General features: G+C 44.2%; 1 protein-coding gene, 1 long non-coding RNA gene and 1 pseudogene across 2 annotated transcripts in view; 2 read left to right on the plus strand and 1 right to left on the minus strand.

Moving 5' to 3' along the window:
* The first annotated feature begins 516 nt into the window (after positions 1-516).
* LOC132587395 (large ribosomal subunit protein eL19-like) lies at positions 517-1,125 on the plus strand (annotated as a pseudogene).
* A 1,576-nt stretch (positions 1,126-2,701) lies between these two features.
* LOC132578496 (uncharacterized) lies at positions 2,702-4,181 on the minus strand. Its single transcript, XR_009555885.1, has 2 exons — positions 3,746-4,181; positions 2,702-3,371 (listed from the first exon to the last, which is right to left on the minus strand). It is a non-coding gene; the product is annotated as an uncharacterized LOC132578496 (long non-coding RNA).
* The window catches only part of SOS1 (SOS Ras/Rac guanine nucleotide exchange factor 1), a 111,623-nt gene continuing 97,448 nt past the window's right edge, over positions 4,171-18,345 (plus strand). Inside the window, exons 1-2 of the mRNA XM_060248563.1 lie at positions 4,171-4,418; positions 4,631-4,739. Of these exons, the coding sequence (XP_060104546.1) occupies positions 4,653-4,739 (87 nt within the window). The 5' untranslated portion in view covers positions 4,171-4,418; positions 4,631-4,652. The remainder of the gene's footprint in view (positions 4,419-4,630; positions 4,740-18,345) is intronic.

Raw genomic sequence — 18,345 nt, forward strand, 5'->3', positions numbered from 1 at the left:
ATACAGTGAAATGTTGATCTCAAGCTGGTGATCACATGAAGGCAAATTATCCTTTGGAGCTGAGTTCTGCGGATAGACTTCATGCTAGAAAAATATTTGGAGTTAATATGACCCATTGATGTTTAAAAATTCTTCTGAGGTCACAGTGAAAATAGTATTGTTCTTCATGGGACTATGTTTTTAAAAATTTTGTATTGAGATATAGTATCATTTTTGTTTATTCACTTATAAAAGTTTCTAAACATTTCTATATCAAAATTAAATTGTAATTGTTATTTGTGGCACAGTTGTTTTTGTTTTGCTTGTTCTTCTAGGAAGCAGCCATGGGCTCCCTGAATCTCTGTTCCAAAAAGTTGTGATATGCAAAACAGTCCAGCTCCATTTGCACCTGAATAAAATGACTTCTGTTGTTGGCCAAGAGGGTTGAACCAGCTGAAAACCCCGGGATGTTTTTTTGACTGTGGCGTTTTTTTACGCTTTTCTTGTCTGAGCAATAAGGGGTTGGCCACAACCACCATGAGTATGCTAAGGCTCCAGAAGACGCTGGCCTCTAGCGTCCTGTGCTGTGGCAAGAAAAAAGTCTGGTTGGATCCTAATAAAATTGCAAATATGAACTCTCATCAGATCAGGAAACTGATTATTTGCAAGCCTATTATCGTTCATTCACATACCCAGTGTAGAGAGAACACCCTGGCCTGCCAGAAGGGCACTGTAAGAGAAAAGGTATGGGCAATGCCCGTATGCCTCAGAAAGTTACCAGGATGAGAAGAATGAGCATTTTAAGGTGTCTCCTTCAGAGGTAGTGAGTCTATTTGATTGATCACTATATGTACCACAATTTGTACTTGAAAGTCAAGGGCAATGTGTTCAAAAATAAGTAGATCCTGATGGAGCATATCCATAATATGAGTCTATGATTCATAAGGCAGATAAGACTCGCAAGAAGCTTCTGGTTGACCAGGTCAAAGACCATGGAAGCTTTTAAGTGCCATGAATGCCTACAAGCCAAGGAGATTTTCAAGACTTTGTCCAAGGAGGAAGAAACCAAGAAGTAATGTCTGCCTTCCCATGTACATAGTGCTCAAGGGGTATCTAATAAATCTCGAGGCCCCCACCTAAAAAAAATAAGGGGATGGCCGCAGCTACCAAACCTGCAAGCTTTCTCAGCAGCCTCCCTTATGCCCAGTGTGAAGGACTAGAACAAAAAGTTGATTTTGCAAAACAGAAGAATTGTTTGAAGAAGGGCAGAGAAGGAAGAGTGGCTGTGATTCACAGCTCTTTTCCTAGCTCTCATATTGGTTGGAACAAGTCCACAGAATTCTAAACAGGGAGTTGGGTTTTGACAGTTGTGGTAGTTGAGGGGGGGGGGCGGGAATAGTCCTGGGGAGAAACACTCAACGGAAGGTCTCTAAGAGAGTGCCAAAGAAAGCAGAAACACATTCAGGGAAAAGAAACACACATTGTACAGTTACATATGCCAGTGATAGAGGAAGAGGGGATCTCAGTCTGGAAGTGTAAGTAACAGCTGTATACGGACAGGGATATCTGGAAGGCAGAAATCTGTGATGGCCTTCTGAGTATTAGAGAAATCACGGTCTAGCCAGAGAAAGGCATTGGTGCGGACACTTTTGTTTACCTGGTCCAAATTAAAGTGGGTTTCTGTTTAAACACCTCATAACCTATAAGCTGAGGTATCTGAATAAGATAAACAAATTGGAAAGGAGGGGAAAAGAAATTGCCTGACATACTATTTATTGGATGTCAAAATAAATAAAAATAAAATAAAATAAAGTATGTTCTAATAGCTATTTCTGGTAATAAAGCCTTCAGGTGGTAATAAACACCTGAAGGCTTGCTTCATAGGAACATATAAAAAGACTATATAGATTGGGTTTCTTTTCTGAATACAGCAGTCCTGCTTTACAGTTACCAAAATAATATCAACCTGAAAGTTTTAAAAGTGTATGCTTATTCCCACCCTGCCATGACCAATAAATTTTGTTATTTTATTTTAATTTCTAACTAACATCTCCAGTGCCATTTCTGCTATTCTTGGGGGAAGTGACAAGAAAACCCTTCCTGAATAGAGGGAATTAACAGGGGTCAATCATACCCAGCATTAAGGACACATCAGTTTCTCCCTCACTCCTGTCCTTTTGCACCATAATATGAGCAGCCATATTGGTCTTGCTCTGTCGCTGCCACACAATGTCCACTACTCAAACAAGCTTGACAGCTGCCTCCTTTTGCCACTCTCCTTGGAGATCAGGGAAGAGGTTTGAGTTGAAGGATGATTTAGAGGAGGGAGACAGGACAGAATGGAGCTTTAGAGAAGGATTGAAAAGGAAGGTAAAAGATTTTTAGTGTAGAAGAAAGGCAAAGCCTATTCATCAGCTGCTCTCCATGTTGTGGCAGGAAAGAAACTGAAGAGAGTGACTCCCATGGGAAGTACAGAAATTGTTTCTGCCTCCCTGATAGGATGGTGGGAATCACCCCCAAGATGTCCTCCACTTCAGAGGGAGAACCAAGTACACTGCTTTGATTTTTCTGAAGGGGGATGAGAAAAATGGAATGTATATATAAAATGAACTCTGCAAAGCACCACTGAATTTCTTTTTGAGTTGTGGGTCCCTTTGAGAATCTGCTGAAAGCAATGGACCCCCTCCAGAGAAAAAATGCACACAAACACATTCATACAACATTTTGCATACTATTTATTTTAATTAATGGTCTCTCTCTCAAGAGAAATAAAATGAAAAATTGTGCAAATAAAACAAAAAGTAAACTTTAATTCAGTTCAAAACTAAATTTCAGTGAGAAGACGGCTGCTTTTTGGCTTGAATAAAAAAGATGAAATTGTGGCATGGTTTTTGACATAGCAATATGCATCCCATCTTTGGCAGCCAAGCAATTTTTACTTATTTTGATGGTAATTATGCTTAAAACCCTGGCTAACAAAGGTATGTAGTAGCAAACAGAATCAGAGCTCCCATAACTTGCTTTGCCAGAAAAGGGTAGGCCTGAGTTAATGAACACCAGAATTCCCCAACACTTTTTGAATTGAATTCATGTTGCATCATTTTCCTTTGCCTTCAAGTCAGTGAGGTCATCTTTGGCAAGGTCTGCATCACTGATGCTGTCTATGTTAGCAAGCAAAGTTACAAATCCATGTTTCAGTTTTCAGGTCATCTGAGATGGAATGTTCTGAGGTGTTTTCAAGTGTCTTCAGATTGCTCCATGCAGAGAAACTGTACTTCAGTCTGCAAAAGCACTTCCTCCAGCATTGGAAAGTGTGCATAGTTGTTTGTCTCCAATCTCCTCTTCCAGAGTGGAAGCTCGGCCAAAACAGGAGCTATTTTTTTCAGCATTATCTATAACAGAAAGATTTATCTCATTCAAATGACCAGGCCAAGCTATGAATGAACCCCTCCCTGTCAAATTGTTGAGTTGATTTTGTGGGAAACCATTCGAGACTCCTTGACAATTGTACTTATGTGGAGTGAAACGATACCTTAATAATATAATTTGACATTTAAAAAAAATTGTGTTGTTCATAAAGACAAGTTTCAAAGCAACAAGAAAGAAACTGAAGTGGGAAAAATCATTTTGGGGTTCACGGACCCCCTGAAGCCCCATCCATGCACCCTCGTGACCTCCTCAAGGGTCCATGGACCACAGGTTAAAATCCCCTAAACATACACGAATGGACAGGATAAAATTATTTTTGCCGCAATAAAAGAGGAACCTTTCCCAGCTTTCTACAGAGATCCGATGCAACATCCTCCTAGTTGCGCAGAAAACACACCGCCTGCTTCCTTCAGCGGAACCCACAAGTCGCTCAACCACCACTCCAATGTCAGCCGCGCGTCCAGTTCTGCATTTATTTTGAACTTGCAGCCTAGCGCTGAGGTAGGACAATGAAGCTGGCCCCTTCTCCTCCGCTCCACAAGAGACGCTGTGAAAAGAACTCGACTTTTTCTTCGTCTCCAATGAAAACACTTCAGCCAAGGATTCGGTTTTCAACTAGTAGCCCTTGATCCAGAAGGAGTGTCTGTCTGTGCGCTTCAATAGAGAGTCTCACTTCCGCGCTCAAGGAAAAGAAGGAGGAGCGAAAAAGGGAAATCAAGCAAGGGAAAGAGAAAAAAGAAAAGGTTGAGGGAAGGGGGGGAGCTTCTACGATCAAAACTGCGCGTGCTCTATCGCCGTTTGTGCTAACTGCGCATGCGCGGGCGGTTGTAACCGTCAGGGCAAGGAAAGAACCCGAAGAGTTCAAAGCCAAGCTCGGGACCCCGCCCCTCCTCCCTGAGTAACCGTCGTTATCCTGCCGTTGGCCGGGTGACGTTCGCCTCAGTTGCCTTATCGGCCCCGACCTGTCTGGGCGAGGATGCCCGGCTTCTTCTCCCGGACCGGCTCTGGCGGTGAGTGAGACAAGGCCGGGCCGGGCGGCGAGTAACCGAATAAGGGATGTCGCCGCCGCCCCGCGACGCTGGGTCCTGCCGCTGCCGCCCCCGGCGGCCCCCGCTGCCTCTGCTCTGCTCAGGTTCCGGGTGTCGCCCGCCACCACCGCTCCGGGCCCAGGAACGACGTCGGGCTCGACCTCGACAGTGACTCCCGCCGCTTCCCCTCACAGGGTACGGGACGGAGCAAGCAGGATGCAGGCGCCGCCGCTGCAATACGAGTTTTTCAGCGAAGAGAATGCGCCCAAGTGGCGAGGTCTGCTTGTGGCCGCCCTTAAAAAGGTGAGGTCAGGAGAGCGCTGCGGGCACAGGGGGGAGAGGTGGCTTCTTCACAAAAGGTCATTGATTCTGGGAAAGGACCCTGAAGTACGTGAAAGGGGGAGTGGTCTCTTGTTTGAAGGGATATGGCAGTATGATGTAGTGAGTGTTGACATTCCCGATCAGTACTGATAATCACATTTAAGTAGGACTGTCAACATTCACTGGCGCATTCCTGAGTTTTCAGTCACTGAATCAGGTTAACTTCGTTTGCATATGAATGTTGTTATTCACTGTAGTGTAAGGTATTGTTTTGGAACGTGCGGTAGGTAACAATTGGAGAGCCTTAGGCCACATCTTATGTCCCCCACCCTCATTGCTATGGTACAGCCAAAATAAGTGTGAGGGAAGTGTTTATGGCAACAGAAGTTGCAGGAAGAGCAGTTTGGGTGGTGGCTGTCTTAGCAGCCTTTCTCAAATTGATTCCCTAGAAAAGCTAGTTCCTGGACCTGAGTTGGAAGTACCAGGAGTGTGGACGTAACATATGAGTTGCACAGAAACTTAAGTTTTCGGGATGGTAGCCAAATAAAGCAGTAATGCAGAACATAGTTAAGTAGGAGGGTCTGCCATGTAGTGCTAGGTTTTTTCAGGGTGGGTTTTACAAGCACCATTTTTGTGTTAGCACCAGTGTAGAACAGACAGGTTTCATAATGGTTTGGATAATATTGTATTTTGGGCATATGTTTGGGGTTAGTGTAGGATAACATTTTGGGGGGGGGGTGTCACACAGGGTTCTTAATTCAAGCTGGAATGTTATGAATCATTCTGGCATACTTCTTTGAATGAAAGAGAAGGCCCATGTAATTTGCTGTTGTGCTGCTATGTCTTTACTGTTTATTGGTTTACTTTTATTTAGTTCTGCCTTTCTCACTGAAACTCAAGGTGGATTACAGTTTTTAATGTGAGAAAAAGTCTAAGACATGGTGTACCATAAACAATGCTAAAGTGGTAAAACAATGCAGTAAGAGCCAGACAAAAATTACAATAGATAGCGGCCTCCCAGCATATTTCAGTATCCCTGCAGTTTGGATCTCCTCGTTCTGTTCATGCATTTTGGAGTTAAGTAACTAGAGATTCCTGTCCCACAGGAATTCATTGAGCAGATTGTTATTCTGAAAGGTATAAAGTATTCATATTATTAGGTTAACTTTAAAGAAAATCACAGCTTTCCATCCATGTATTTTCCCATCATTTATAGTAAAACTAAGCAGCCTTAAGATTAAGCTCCTGAACATCATTGGTATGTCCAGACTATAGAACTTAATTGGGATCAGGATGAAATCTCTTCTTGAGAAGTCTTAAGTGCTGTAATTTTAGATTTGTAACTTAATTTGTCCTTTGGTATCAGTGTAATTAACAGTTTTTTCTTTACCTGTTTACTTTTACCTGATGTGCTTAAGCCAAGTTGTAAGTTTGCAGATGACACTAAATTGTTAAGGGTGGTAAGAACCAGAGAGGATTGTGAGGCACTCCAAAAGGGATTTGTTGAGACGGGGCATCAACATGGCAAATGAGGTTCAGTGTGGCCAAGTGCAAGGTAATGCACATTGGGGCCAAAAATCCTAACTATAAATACAAGTTGATGGGGCGTGAACTGGCAGAGACTGACCAAGAGAGAGATCTTGGGGGGTAGATAACTCACTGAAAATGTCAAGACAGTGTGAGACTGCAGTGAAAAAAGGCCCATGCTATGCTGGGAATTATTAGGAAGGGAACTGAAAACAAATCAGCAAATATCATAATGCCCCTGTATAAATCGATGGTGCGGCCTCATTTGGAGTACTGTGTACAATTCTGGTCACCACACCTCAAAAAAGATATTATAGCATTGGAAAAAGTGCAGAAAAGGGCAACTAGAATGATTAAAGGTTTGGAACACTTTCCCTATGAAGAAAGGTTAAAACGCTTGGGGCTCTTTAGCTTGGAGAAACATTGACTGAGGGGTGACATGATAGAGGTTTACAAGATTATGCATGGGATAGAGAAAGAAGTACTTTTCTCCCTTTTTCACAATACAAGAACTCATGGGCACTCAATGAAATTGCTGAACAGTTGGGTTAGAACGGATAAAAGGAAGTACTTCACCCAAAGGGTGATTAATACATGGAATTCACTGCCCCAGGAGGTGGTGGCAGCTACAAGCATAGCCAGCTTCAAGAGGGGATTGAATAAACATATGGAGCAGAGGTCCATCAATGGCTATTAACCACAGCGTATTGTTGGAAATCTCTGTCTGGGGCAAGTGATGCTCTGTATTCTTAGGGCTTGGAAGGGGCAACAGTGTAAGGACTTCTAGTGTCCTGACCCCACTGATGGACCTCCTGATTGCACCTGGGGTTTTTTGGCCATTGTGTGACGAAGTATTGGACTGGATGGGCCATTGGCCTGATGCAACATGGCTTCTCTTATGTTCTTAAGTTGCATTGTGCAGATCTAGTTGAATTCAGGTTTCCCAAGTACCGAGTCAGTGGCTATGCTGTCCAACAACAGGGTTTGAGAAATAAAACAGTCATAGTCTACAACAGGGGTGGCCAACGGTGGCTCTCCAGAAGTTTTTTGCCTACAACTCCCGTCAGCCCCAGCCATTGGCCGTGCTGGCTGGGGCTGATGGGAGTTGTAGGCAAAAAAAACATCTGGAGAGCTACCATTGGCCCCCCCTGGTCTACAGCTTCATAGTGAATGGTCAGTACTCAATTTCCTTATTGAGGTAAAAAATTTAATACTTAGTCTACAAGTTCCACAGTGTGAACTGTACCTCTGCATCAGTATTTTGGAGCAAGAGAGTAATGTTCATTCAATCTAAAGAATCTTTGTTGCATCTTAATTGAAAATTAATTTTGCCTGTACATTCTACAAATTCCTTTTCCTAAAATGTAAATTAGGGTAATCCTGAAGTTTTTAGCAATCAAATTTGGGGACACCAAAAAATGTTTGGAGACACTTGGCCTTCTTTGATAGCCAACCATAGTTTTTTTTCTGGAAAGAGAAATTCTTGCACGCTATAGGAATAGCTGGAGCTTGAAGGGGCAAAAAACACTTGGAAACTTTGTTTAGAATGGGAAGTGATTTGACATTTTTGTGCCTCAGTTTCTAACCTCAATTTATTCCAAAAAAATTAAATGGCATCTCTGTGACCAAATCTCACTTGTTGAGGCATGATTTCTCAGCAGCAAATACGCATAAAGTAGGTGGTCTGGAGCCTGAGCTATAAATAGTGTGTCCCTACTTTTTTTGAGTTGAGAACATGATAGTTCTATCTCAGGAATGCATTTTGATTTCTGAATTTAAATTAAATGATAACATTGTAAAGTATACTTGTGCTTATTTCAGCAGTCAGTATGTATATTTTATGATCTTTGTTCACCTTGTTATTTTGTAACTCTAGAAATGATTTCTGTGGGTAAAAGAGTATGAAAAACAGATTTTTCTAAGTACTCCACTGTCTTTTATAGCAATGAACGTTGGGTGCTGGGAAAAGAGATCAGTTAAGATAGGCAACTTTAAGGCATAATACAGAAGTAATCTTTCTGATTTCCCAGCCATGGTTGGCATGTGTTCTTCTCCCCTCTCTTGTGAATATTCCCTCTACCTTTTTCTTCCCAGAGCTAATAACTGTTGACTTAAACCAGAATTTGCAAGTCAGCTTCTTAATGTCATCTTCTGGGCATGGAGCAGGGGTCACTGGGGATATGGGGGGAGGTATTTGTGAATTTCCTGCATTGTGCAGGGGGTTGGGCTAGATGACCCTGGAAGTCCATTTGAACTCTGTGAATCTATTATTCTAATATTGCCACATTAATTTGCATCAGTGGTAACTTCACATTTTCCAGTATTGTAATTGTAATCTATAAATTAATATTGTTTTATTATTACTTCATTTTAGAACATGTAAAAAGTTGTGTGGCCTTGATAATAGAATGTTCACTACTACTGGTATACTACTATATATTTATTGAGAAGTGAAATCAAAAGCTTACAAATAGGTGTCTTTAAAGGTCTGGCGGGAGCAGGTGGAGCTTCTGCATGGAGGGAGGGGTGGCAGGTGTGGGGGGGCAAAAGCCGGCTACCACCGGTTCCACTTGCACTTGGTTATCCCAGGTGGTGTGGCCTAATATGCTAATGATAACTAGTGGCCTGATATGCTAATGAGATAATGTGCTAATATTAAGAGGTATGGTCTAATGTGCTAATGAGTCCCTGCTGGGCTTTTTCTACAGAAAAGCCATGTGTGTGTATAAAAATTCTGCCAACTTTCTAGTGTTGGACTACTTTCTGACTTCCGCTTATGTGCAATTGCTAATTTATCAGTAAATAATAAGACCATAATAATTTCTGAGTTGTATAAGAACCCTCAATATCCACTCTTAAATCTAGTAATAAAGATTCTGGTGTTAGTAAAAAAAAATTGTCCACTGACTTCCTGTAATATCTTTTCCCATGATGCTTGAATTTCAGGACAGTCTATCCAACAATATTTGTAAGAGCCTATTTGTTTACATTTTTTCCCAGCAAAGTGGTTGTGAATTTTTTGATATCTAAGAAAGCTTTAAGAGTAAGATACTAAAACATCATCACTTTGAATGACTGAAATCTCAGTGAAATTATAGGTTGTAACAAGTTTAATTCTGAATCTATGCTCCATCATCAAAGTAACATAAAGTTATGCATGAGACTTTTACAACGCAGTCTTATGCAGACTAACTTCAGTTTAAGCCTGTTGAAATAAATGAATTTACACCAATGTAACTTTGCATAGGATTGTACTGTTAATTTTCCAGTGTATATTACTTCCTGATGTTTACATTGTATTCTAGCTTGGTATATGAACTTGTTTTTTCTATTGCTTCAATCTGTTTTACTTGAGTATCTCTTTGATAACTTTATAGAACACATACCCAGAAGGTGGGTGCATCCAAAGCAAGACCTTGGAAGATGACTACAATGGTCCAGTAGCTTCATAAGGGATTAGGCCTGAGGTGTCAGACATGCAGCCCGCGGAATAAATTTGCCCTGCACAGGACTCAAATCTGTCCCCCAAACAACTTCCTTCTTCTGCTTCCTTTCCCAGGGCTGCTGCTGCAGTCACACCATAGCTTACTTTTCCCCCAGTTCCCTCTGTGGCTCTTTGCTTTCTGCTTTCTTCCTCTTACCTCCCTCCATCCCTCTCACTCTCTCACATGCACAGGCATACAAAGCTCTGTGACTGCTTCATGCAGAAGAGATGCAAAGACAAGTCTCTTTCTGTGCCTCTCTCTCTCATACTCACACAGCTTCTGCTTTCTTTTCTTGGGCTCCTTTACCTGCTTGGGTAGATCTAGATCAGGGGAATCAAATGTGTGGCTCATGGCCCCAAAGTTCCCCCTAGGCAGGGTGGATTTGATTTAAATCAAATTGATTTAAATCACGATTTAAATCACTAGTCAGTAAGACTTTATTTAAATCATAGTTTTCTACATAAAGACTCATTTTTGCTAGTATAACCTTAATATTCACAATTAGATTATTTCATTTTTAGAATAACAACTGTTCATATTAGTTTTACAGTTATATAAAAATATTGATTTTTAATACTATTAAGCACATAAGAGAAGCCATGTTGGATCAGGCCAATGGCCCATCCAGTCCAACACTCTGTGTCACACAGTGGCCAATATATGTGTGCATATGTATACACACACACACACATATATACATACACTCTCTCTCTCGGCTTGACTTCGCGAACGAAGATTTAAGAAGGGTGCAGTAGTACATGTCTGCTGCAGGCTCGCTGGTGGCTGACAAGACCAATGCGGGACAGGCAGATCCGGCCACAGTGGCTGCAGGGAAAAGTCTGATTTGGGGTTGGTGCTGTAGCAGTGCGATTCTTCCTCAATCTCCTTTTGTCTCCAAGACCAGCTATGCGTGCGTTCTCAAAGGAAGAGACAGCCTGGTGGATGGTGTGCCTCCATGCTTTGCGATCTGAGGCTAGGTCAGACCACTGGTGATGGTTGGTGCGACAGGTGCCAAGGGATTTCTTCAAGGAGTCCTTGTACGTCTTCTTCGGTGCCCCTCTATTTCGATGGCCGGTGGAAAGTTCGCCCTACAGAGCAATCTTGGGAAGGCGGTGGTTTTCCATCCTAGAAATATGCCCTGCCCAGCGCAGCTGCGTCTTCAACAGCAGTGCCTCGATGCTTGTAACCTCCGCCCTCTTGAGGACTTCAGTGTTGGTCACAAAGTCACTCCAGTGGATGTTGAGGATGGTGCAAAGGCAGCGCTGATGAAAGCGCTCAAGGAGTCTCAGGTGATGACGGTATAAAACCCACGATTCGGAGCCGTAGATGAGGGTCGTCATCACAACCGCTTTGTAAACATTGATCTTTGTGCCTTTTTTCAGATGCTTGTTGCTCCACACTCTTTTGTGCAGTCGGCCAAATGCACGGTTTGCCTTTGCCAGCCTGTTGTCAAACTCCTTATCGATCTTGGCATCTGAGGAGATTATGCACCCCAGGTAGCTGAACTGCTGGACTGTCTTCAGAACTGATTCACCCACAGTGATGCAGGGAGGATGATAATCTTCCTGGGGTGCAGGCTGGTGGAGAACTTCTGTCTTCTTCAGACTAACTTCTAGGCCGAATAGCTTGGCAGCCTCTGCAAAGCAGGACGTCATATGCTGCAGAGCTGATACCGAGTGGGAGACGAGTGCAGCATCATCAGCAAACAGTAGCTCTTGGATAAGTTTTTCCATTGTCTTGGAGTGAGCCTTTAGTCGCCTCAGGTTGAACAGGCTGCCATCTGTGCGATAGCGGATGTAGACACCATCGTCATTATCTAGATCTACTGCGGCTCTTTGAAGCATCATGCTAAAGAAGATCGTAAAGAGAGTTGGCGCGAGAACGCAGCCTTGCTTTACACCTGTGCCTATTGGGAAGGGCTCCGAGAGGTCGTTGCAGTGTCTGACTTGGCCTCGCTGGTCTTCATGTAGCTGGATGATCATGCTGAGGAACCTTGGGGGACATCCTAAACGTTCCAAGATTTGCCACAGGCCTTTCCTGCTAACGGTATCGAAAGCTTTGGTAAGGTCGACAAAAGTCACATATAGACCCTTGTTCTGTTCCCTTCATTGGAGCTGCCTGAGAACAAATACCATGTCGGTGGTGCTCCTATTAGCTCTGAAGCCGCACTGGCTCTCTGGGAGGAGTTCTTCTGCAATGGTGGGCACCAGTCTGTTCAGGAGTATTCTAGCAAGGATTTTGCCTGCAATGGAGAGCAGGGTTATCCCCCGGTAGTTGGCGCAGTCTGACTTTTCCCCTTTGTTCTTGTGTAGAGTGATTATGCTTGCATCGCGAAAGTCCTGTGGTAGTTTGCCTTGTTCCCAGCAGGTGACAAGTACTTTGTGAAGTGTGCTATGTAGTACTGTGTCCCCATGCTTCCAGATCTCTGGTGGGATTCCATCAACTCCCGCTGCCTTGCCACTTTTCAGTTGCTTGATGGCTTTAACAGTCTCTTCTAGGGTGGGGATCTCATCCAACTCTGTTTTCACTGGTTGAAGTGGGATGAGGTGGATTGCTGCATCTTGAACTACGCGGTTGGCACTGAAGAGAACCTGAAAATACTCCGACCACCGGTTCAGTATGGATGCCTTGTCTGTGAGGAGCACTTGGCCGTCTGCACTACGCAGGGGACTCTGAGCCTGATATGATGGGCCATATACTGCCTTCAGGGCTTTGTAGAACCCTCTTAAATCACCAGTGTCTGCACACAGCTGGGTTCTCTCTGCAAGCTTGGTCCACCACTCGTTCTGAATGTCTCGAAGCTTGCGCTGGAGGTTGCTACATGCAGCGCGAAAGATTGCTTTTTCCCGGGACAGGAGGGCTGAGCAAGATGTGCTTGGTAGGCAGATCTCTTTTTCACTAGTAATTCTTGGATCTCTTGATTGTTCTCGTCAAACCAGTCCTTGTTCTTCCTTGTGGAGAACCCGAGGACTTCTTCAGAGATCGACAGGATGGTAGTTTTTAGGTGTTCCCAGAGTGCTTCTGGAGAAGGGTCTGTGGGGCAACTGGGGTCCTCAATTCTTGACTGGAGTTTTGCCTGGAAGGCAGCTTTAACTTTGGCTGACTGAAGGCTGCCAACCTGAAGCTTCCTCCGAGGGATACCTCCTTTCCTGGGTGTGGGTTTAAAGTGAAGACGGAGATTGCAGCGTACAAGACGATGATCCGTATGACATTCCGCACTGGGCATTACTCGGGTGTGTAAGACATCTCGAAGGTCTCTCTGGCGCACCAGAATGTAGTCGATAAGGTGCCAGTGCTTGGACCGTGGGTGCATCCAGGTTGTCTTCAGGCTGTTCTTCTGCTGGAAGATAGTGTTGGTGATGGTGAGCTGGTGCTCCGTGCAGAATTCTAGCAGGAGGCGCCCGTTATCATTGCAGTTGCCAATGCCGTGTTTGCCAAGTACTCCTTTCCAGGCTTCCGAGTCTTTACCTACTCTGGCATTGAAGTCGCCAAGGATGATCACCTTGTCCTCTGTAGGGGTCTTCCATACGAGGTTGCGTAGATCAGCATAGAACTTGTTCTTTTCTGCAGGATCTGCTTGAAGGGTTGGGGCATACACACTGAAGAGTGTTGCATGCTGCTTGTTTTGAAGTGGGAGGCGCATGGACATGATGCGATCTGAGTGACCTGTTGGCAGGTTTTCGAGTTTGGAGGCAATAGAGTTCCTGACCATGAAGCCAACGCCAGAAAGGCGGCTCTCAGCCTTTGACTTACCCGACCAGTAGAGGGTATAGCCAGCACCATGTTCTTGAAGACTAACTTCCTCAGGGAAATGGACCTCACTGAGAGCTGCTATGTCAATATTCAACCTGAGAAGTTCGTGGGCAACTAGAGCAGAGCGTCATTCAGGGCGACCACTGTCTACTGTGTCAAGCATGGTTCTGATGTTCCAACACGCAAGCTTTAGTCTTTGCACACTTTGTGAGGCAGGTGCATGCCTTTTCTTTGTTGTTATTTTTTGACCGCAAGTAAGGATGCCCGTTGACCGCAGCTAGCCAACTGGGGTGGGGGAGACGAGCTTTGTTTAGGCCACCTTTTCTAGGCCCCTCTCCGTGTGGAGCAAGCAGTGCTGTCCCTAGATAAGTCTGCTTGGTCGTTCAGGGTGCTGCCAAAAAATGCTTTCGTCTCCGGGTCAGCATCAGGTGACCAATACCCTGAACCGCCTACATGCAGGATCGGGACTGCGGCTTCCAGTGGCATCTTCCACCTGCCGTTTCGCCCCTTGCCCATCACTGCAGGACTTGGTGTGTTGTGGGTTGTGGATGTGGATATGCCCTTCAGGCCTGCGCAGAGGAATTTTTAGGTGAAGCACAGTGTGCGCGGTACTGGCTCCACCCTTTCACCTTGGGGTCATCTGCCATGGCCCAGTAAGCTGGGACGCCAGCAGCGAGTCCTCCAGGTGGTAGGTGTTACATTAACGAGCTCTATCTGCCCGGGTTTGATGTCAGAGTTTTCCTTCTCTTGGCTGGCGAGGTTGGTGAGCCCAGCCTGCCCATCTGGTTATACCGCCGGACATTCGGTCGCACCATGACGTGGCAAACTCTGTGAGAAACGGGGGGGGGACCAGCGGGAAGGTGTTGCCACGGATGCAGTAATGCAGGAGAGGCCATTGCAGTGACCATCTGCCAGGCATAGCTGGACAGTGACCACGCGGCGTTCACTACACCGGGAAAGGAGAGGCTATGTATTGCGCATACACTTTCCCTGGGGGGGGCAGGATACCCAAGAGGGAGCCCACCCCTCCCCCCCAACATACATACACACACACATATATATACATACTGTGGCTAATAGCCACTGATGGACCTCTGCTCCATATTTTTATCCAATCGCCCCTTAAAGCTGGCTATTCTTGTAGCCGCCACCTCCTGTTGCAGTGAATTCCTCTTGTTAATCATCCTTTGGGTGAAGAAGTACTTCCTTTTTTCCGTTTTAATCTGACTGCTCAGCAATTTCATTGAATGCCCACGAGTTCTTGTATTGTGAGAAAGGGAGAAAAGTACTTCTTTCTCTACTTTCGCCATCCCATGCATAATCTTGTAAACCTCTATCATGTCACCCCGCAGTCGACGTTTCTCCAAGCTAAAGAGCCCCAAGCGTTTCAACCTTTCTTCATAGGGAAAGCGTTCCAAACCTTTAATCATTCTAGTTGCCCTTTTCTGGATTTTTTTCAATGCTATAATATCCTTTTTGACCAGAATTCTACACAGTATTCCAAATGAGACCGCACCATCGATTTATACAGGGGCATTATGATACTGGCTGATTTTCAATTCCCTTCCTAATAATTCCCAGCATGGCGTTGGCCTTTTTTATTGCAGTTGCACACTGTCTTGACATTTTCAGTGAGTTATCTACCACGACCCCAAGATCTCTCTCTTGGTCAGTCTCTGCCAGTTCACACCCCATCAACTTGTATTTGTAGCTGGGATTCTTGGCCCCAGTGTGCATTACTTTGCACTTGGCCACATTGAACCTCATCTGCCACATTGACGCCCACTTACCCAGGCTCAACACGCCTGGTCTCTATTAGAAACGCATTATAGATATGAAATTATTGTGATGTGAATTATCTCCAGTTTAATAGATTAATCATTCATATTTGGACAACTTTTCTGCTGTACTTTATTGGAAGGAGAAAAGTAATCATTATCTTAATAATAATTTAAATTGTTTTATTCATTAAAACAATAACATTATAGCATATGTTTGCTTAAACATCCACGTTTGTTAACTGATGTAATTAAACAAAATATATATATTTTTAAAAAAACTTAAACTGTTAACCCAGCCTACACATGAAAAATTTAAATACTGTCCTCTTTAGTTCACTCGTCATCTTCATCTTCTTCTTTGTTCATAATCTGGAAAAGAAAAACAAGCTTTCCTGCTTTGTTGGGTCCCAAATGATTTCTCAGTTTAGAATGAATGAGTCCAAAGGAAGAGAATATTCTTTCTACGCCTGCAGAAGAAGCTGCTGCTGTTAAGTGAAATCATTATTTGAATAGTCTCTAAATCCAAGTGTTTAAGTGACTTCGACCAGTTTGCTGGTGTGACTTTCTTTATAACATCTTCTTCAACAAACATATATTTCTTGAATGGTTCCCCCTTAGCTCTGATGTTTATTAAAGTTGGCATTACAGATGGATGATTGCTGGATACCCATGTTTTAGCTAACTCCTCTTCCTCAGCACTAAAGTTTTGACCCTGGTACCGGATATTGACAATATTTACCAGAAAATGAGCTGGAGACAGTGCTTGTCTTGTTTGTTTTTTTAGTGCTTGTAATTTAATTCTGTCAGTGTGTAGTTCTGTTTTTAAGTGCTCACTCAGTTCCTTCCAAATTTCAACAGCATCAACAATAAAACAGCTATTTTTCCGTAGTTTGTTTAAAGCTTCAGAAATAGGTTTCAGGATGCTTAGCATATGTTCAACTTTTCTCTTAAGCGCAATGCTTGGCCGTGACAGTGCCATCTATTTTATCTTGATTTTGTTCACAAATTGTCATCAGAATAGGTCAATTCTTGATATACTGCTCAAAACAGTCCACCACAGAGTTCCATCTAACATCTTGTAGGAACGTTAGCTTGGTTCCACCCATTTTTTTCAGAGCTGCTACTGCAGCAAAATTATTGTTATGGAAGTATTTAGCAATGTCAACATTAGTCTTTATTTCTGGAACACTGAAGTCTCTGGCTAGGAGGTGCAGCAAATGAACACTGCAACCATATGTTATTAGCTTTGTGTTCCCTTCTTGCTCTTCTAAATTTCTTCTCATCTTGGATACATTTGCAGCATTGTTTGTGACCAAACTGCATACATGTCTAGTATGCAGTTTGGTCACATGTTATTATAGCTTTTGCTGCCACTTCTTATAAGTATTCTGCTACATGTGTATTTCCTGACATATCAATTGTTTGTGCAAAGAAGACTTTCCCTTCTTCTGTTATACAAGCACATACAACTGGATCATTGTGGACATTACTCCACCCATCAAGACTTAGGTTAACAACAGTTTTACCCTCCAGAGCTGTTGCGCATTGCTCCATTTCTCTATCATATACTTTATCCAGCAATTTCCCTGCAACATCTGCTCTGCCGGGTGGACTGTATCCTGGTCTCAGTGATTGAACCATATTAATGAAGTGTGGGTTCTCCCTAAGAGGCGGAGGATATCTTGGGTGTTTCCTACCGTCCAATCAGGAAGGCAGGAATCTTAAAATCTTCCTGTGACTGTGGAAACCACCCCTTACTCAGTTCATTTCCTGCCTCGACAGGGAGAGCAAGCTTTTAGGATAGGATCCTATCCCTTTTCTCTGTTAACCTTTGTGTAAAAAAAAAAAAGATACCTTTCTCTTCCTTTGCTTTCTGTTTGTCAACTAATCCTGCTTCCCCCTTTTTTCCTTTTTCCCCCTCTTGTTCTTCTTTTTCACTTCTGAGGGGAACAGCGCTGCGGTGGCCTAGAGAAGAAGCCGCGTCGCAAAGAGGAGTCGGTATGGCTTTCCGCCCGAGAGATGACTTCATGGAAGACGACCCCGCTGCAGGCGCTTGGCGCAGGGCCAAAGGTGGGAAGCCTTCCGGAGCCGGCATGACCATCAGGCTTGTGGCAGCTGCCAGCAACGTGCCCTGTAGGGGCAAACCGCAAAATAGCAGTAGAAAATGGCACTGGTCTTCCCCAGCTATGGAAGAGGTGCGGGCTGCAGGCATCTCACCCGGGTCCAGCGGCCATTTTGAGGCTCGAAACGGGGGCCGATCAGCGGCAGACCATTGTGGAGCAGCAGGGATTCCCAGAAGCCAACCTCCAGGCAGGAGACTTCGGCCACAGAACCTTCCAGTCTGGGCAGGATGCTGCACAGTCCTTTCAGCCTCATTGGAGGCTGGGTAATGTACCCATGATGGGAAATGCTTTTGTTTCAGAATTTTCAGAATCTATTAAGCAAACTGTGGGTGCTGCAGATAGGGCAGCTTCTCACAGGAGACCCTATGCTCCAAGTTCTCGTTCCTCCTCTAGGTCACCCTCTCCTAAAAGACCCAAGAATCGCGCCTGGCCTACTAAGGCGCAAAAGAAGACACGAGCCAGTGACCACTTGGGGAGTGAGAGGTCTCCTGATGGGGAGCATTCAGAGGACTCAGAGAGGGGGGACCATGAGGAGGGCGAGTTTATATCCGATGAGGAGATAGAAGGCATTACAGTCCCAGAGCCTTCTTTACGATTCTTCAAGGCAGAAGAGTACCAGCCACTTCTGGCTAAGGTTCTGGCGGCATTAGATCTTTATGAATCTCCTGAAGAGCAGGAGACCACCAGCCCTCTCACTAACCCAAAGAATAAACCCAAAGGGAACACTGAGTTCCTTCCCCGGTACCGTTCTGCGGATAAGGTCTTTCATTTTCCTGAGTTTTTCGAACGTCAGTTAAAGTCTGAATGGGCTAAGCCAAGTGCTAGGCAAGTCCCTAATTTCATTAAGAAGCTGTATGCGTTACCCTCCTTTGCTAACTACATGTTGCAGGTACCGTTGGTTGATGCTCCAGTTTTGGCT

Source organism: Heteronotia binoei, chromosome 1, assembly GCF_032191835.1.
Source record: "Heteronotia binoei isolate CCM8104 ecotype False Entrance Well chromosome 1, APGP_CSIRO_Hbin_v1, whole genome shotgun sequence".
In the NCBI taxonomy this organism is placed as follows: domain Eukaryota; kingdom Metazoa; phylum Chordata; class Lepidosauria; order Squamata; family Gekkonidae; genus Heteronotia; species Heteronotia binoei.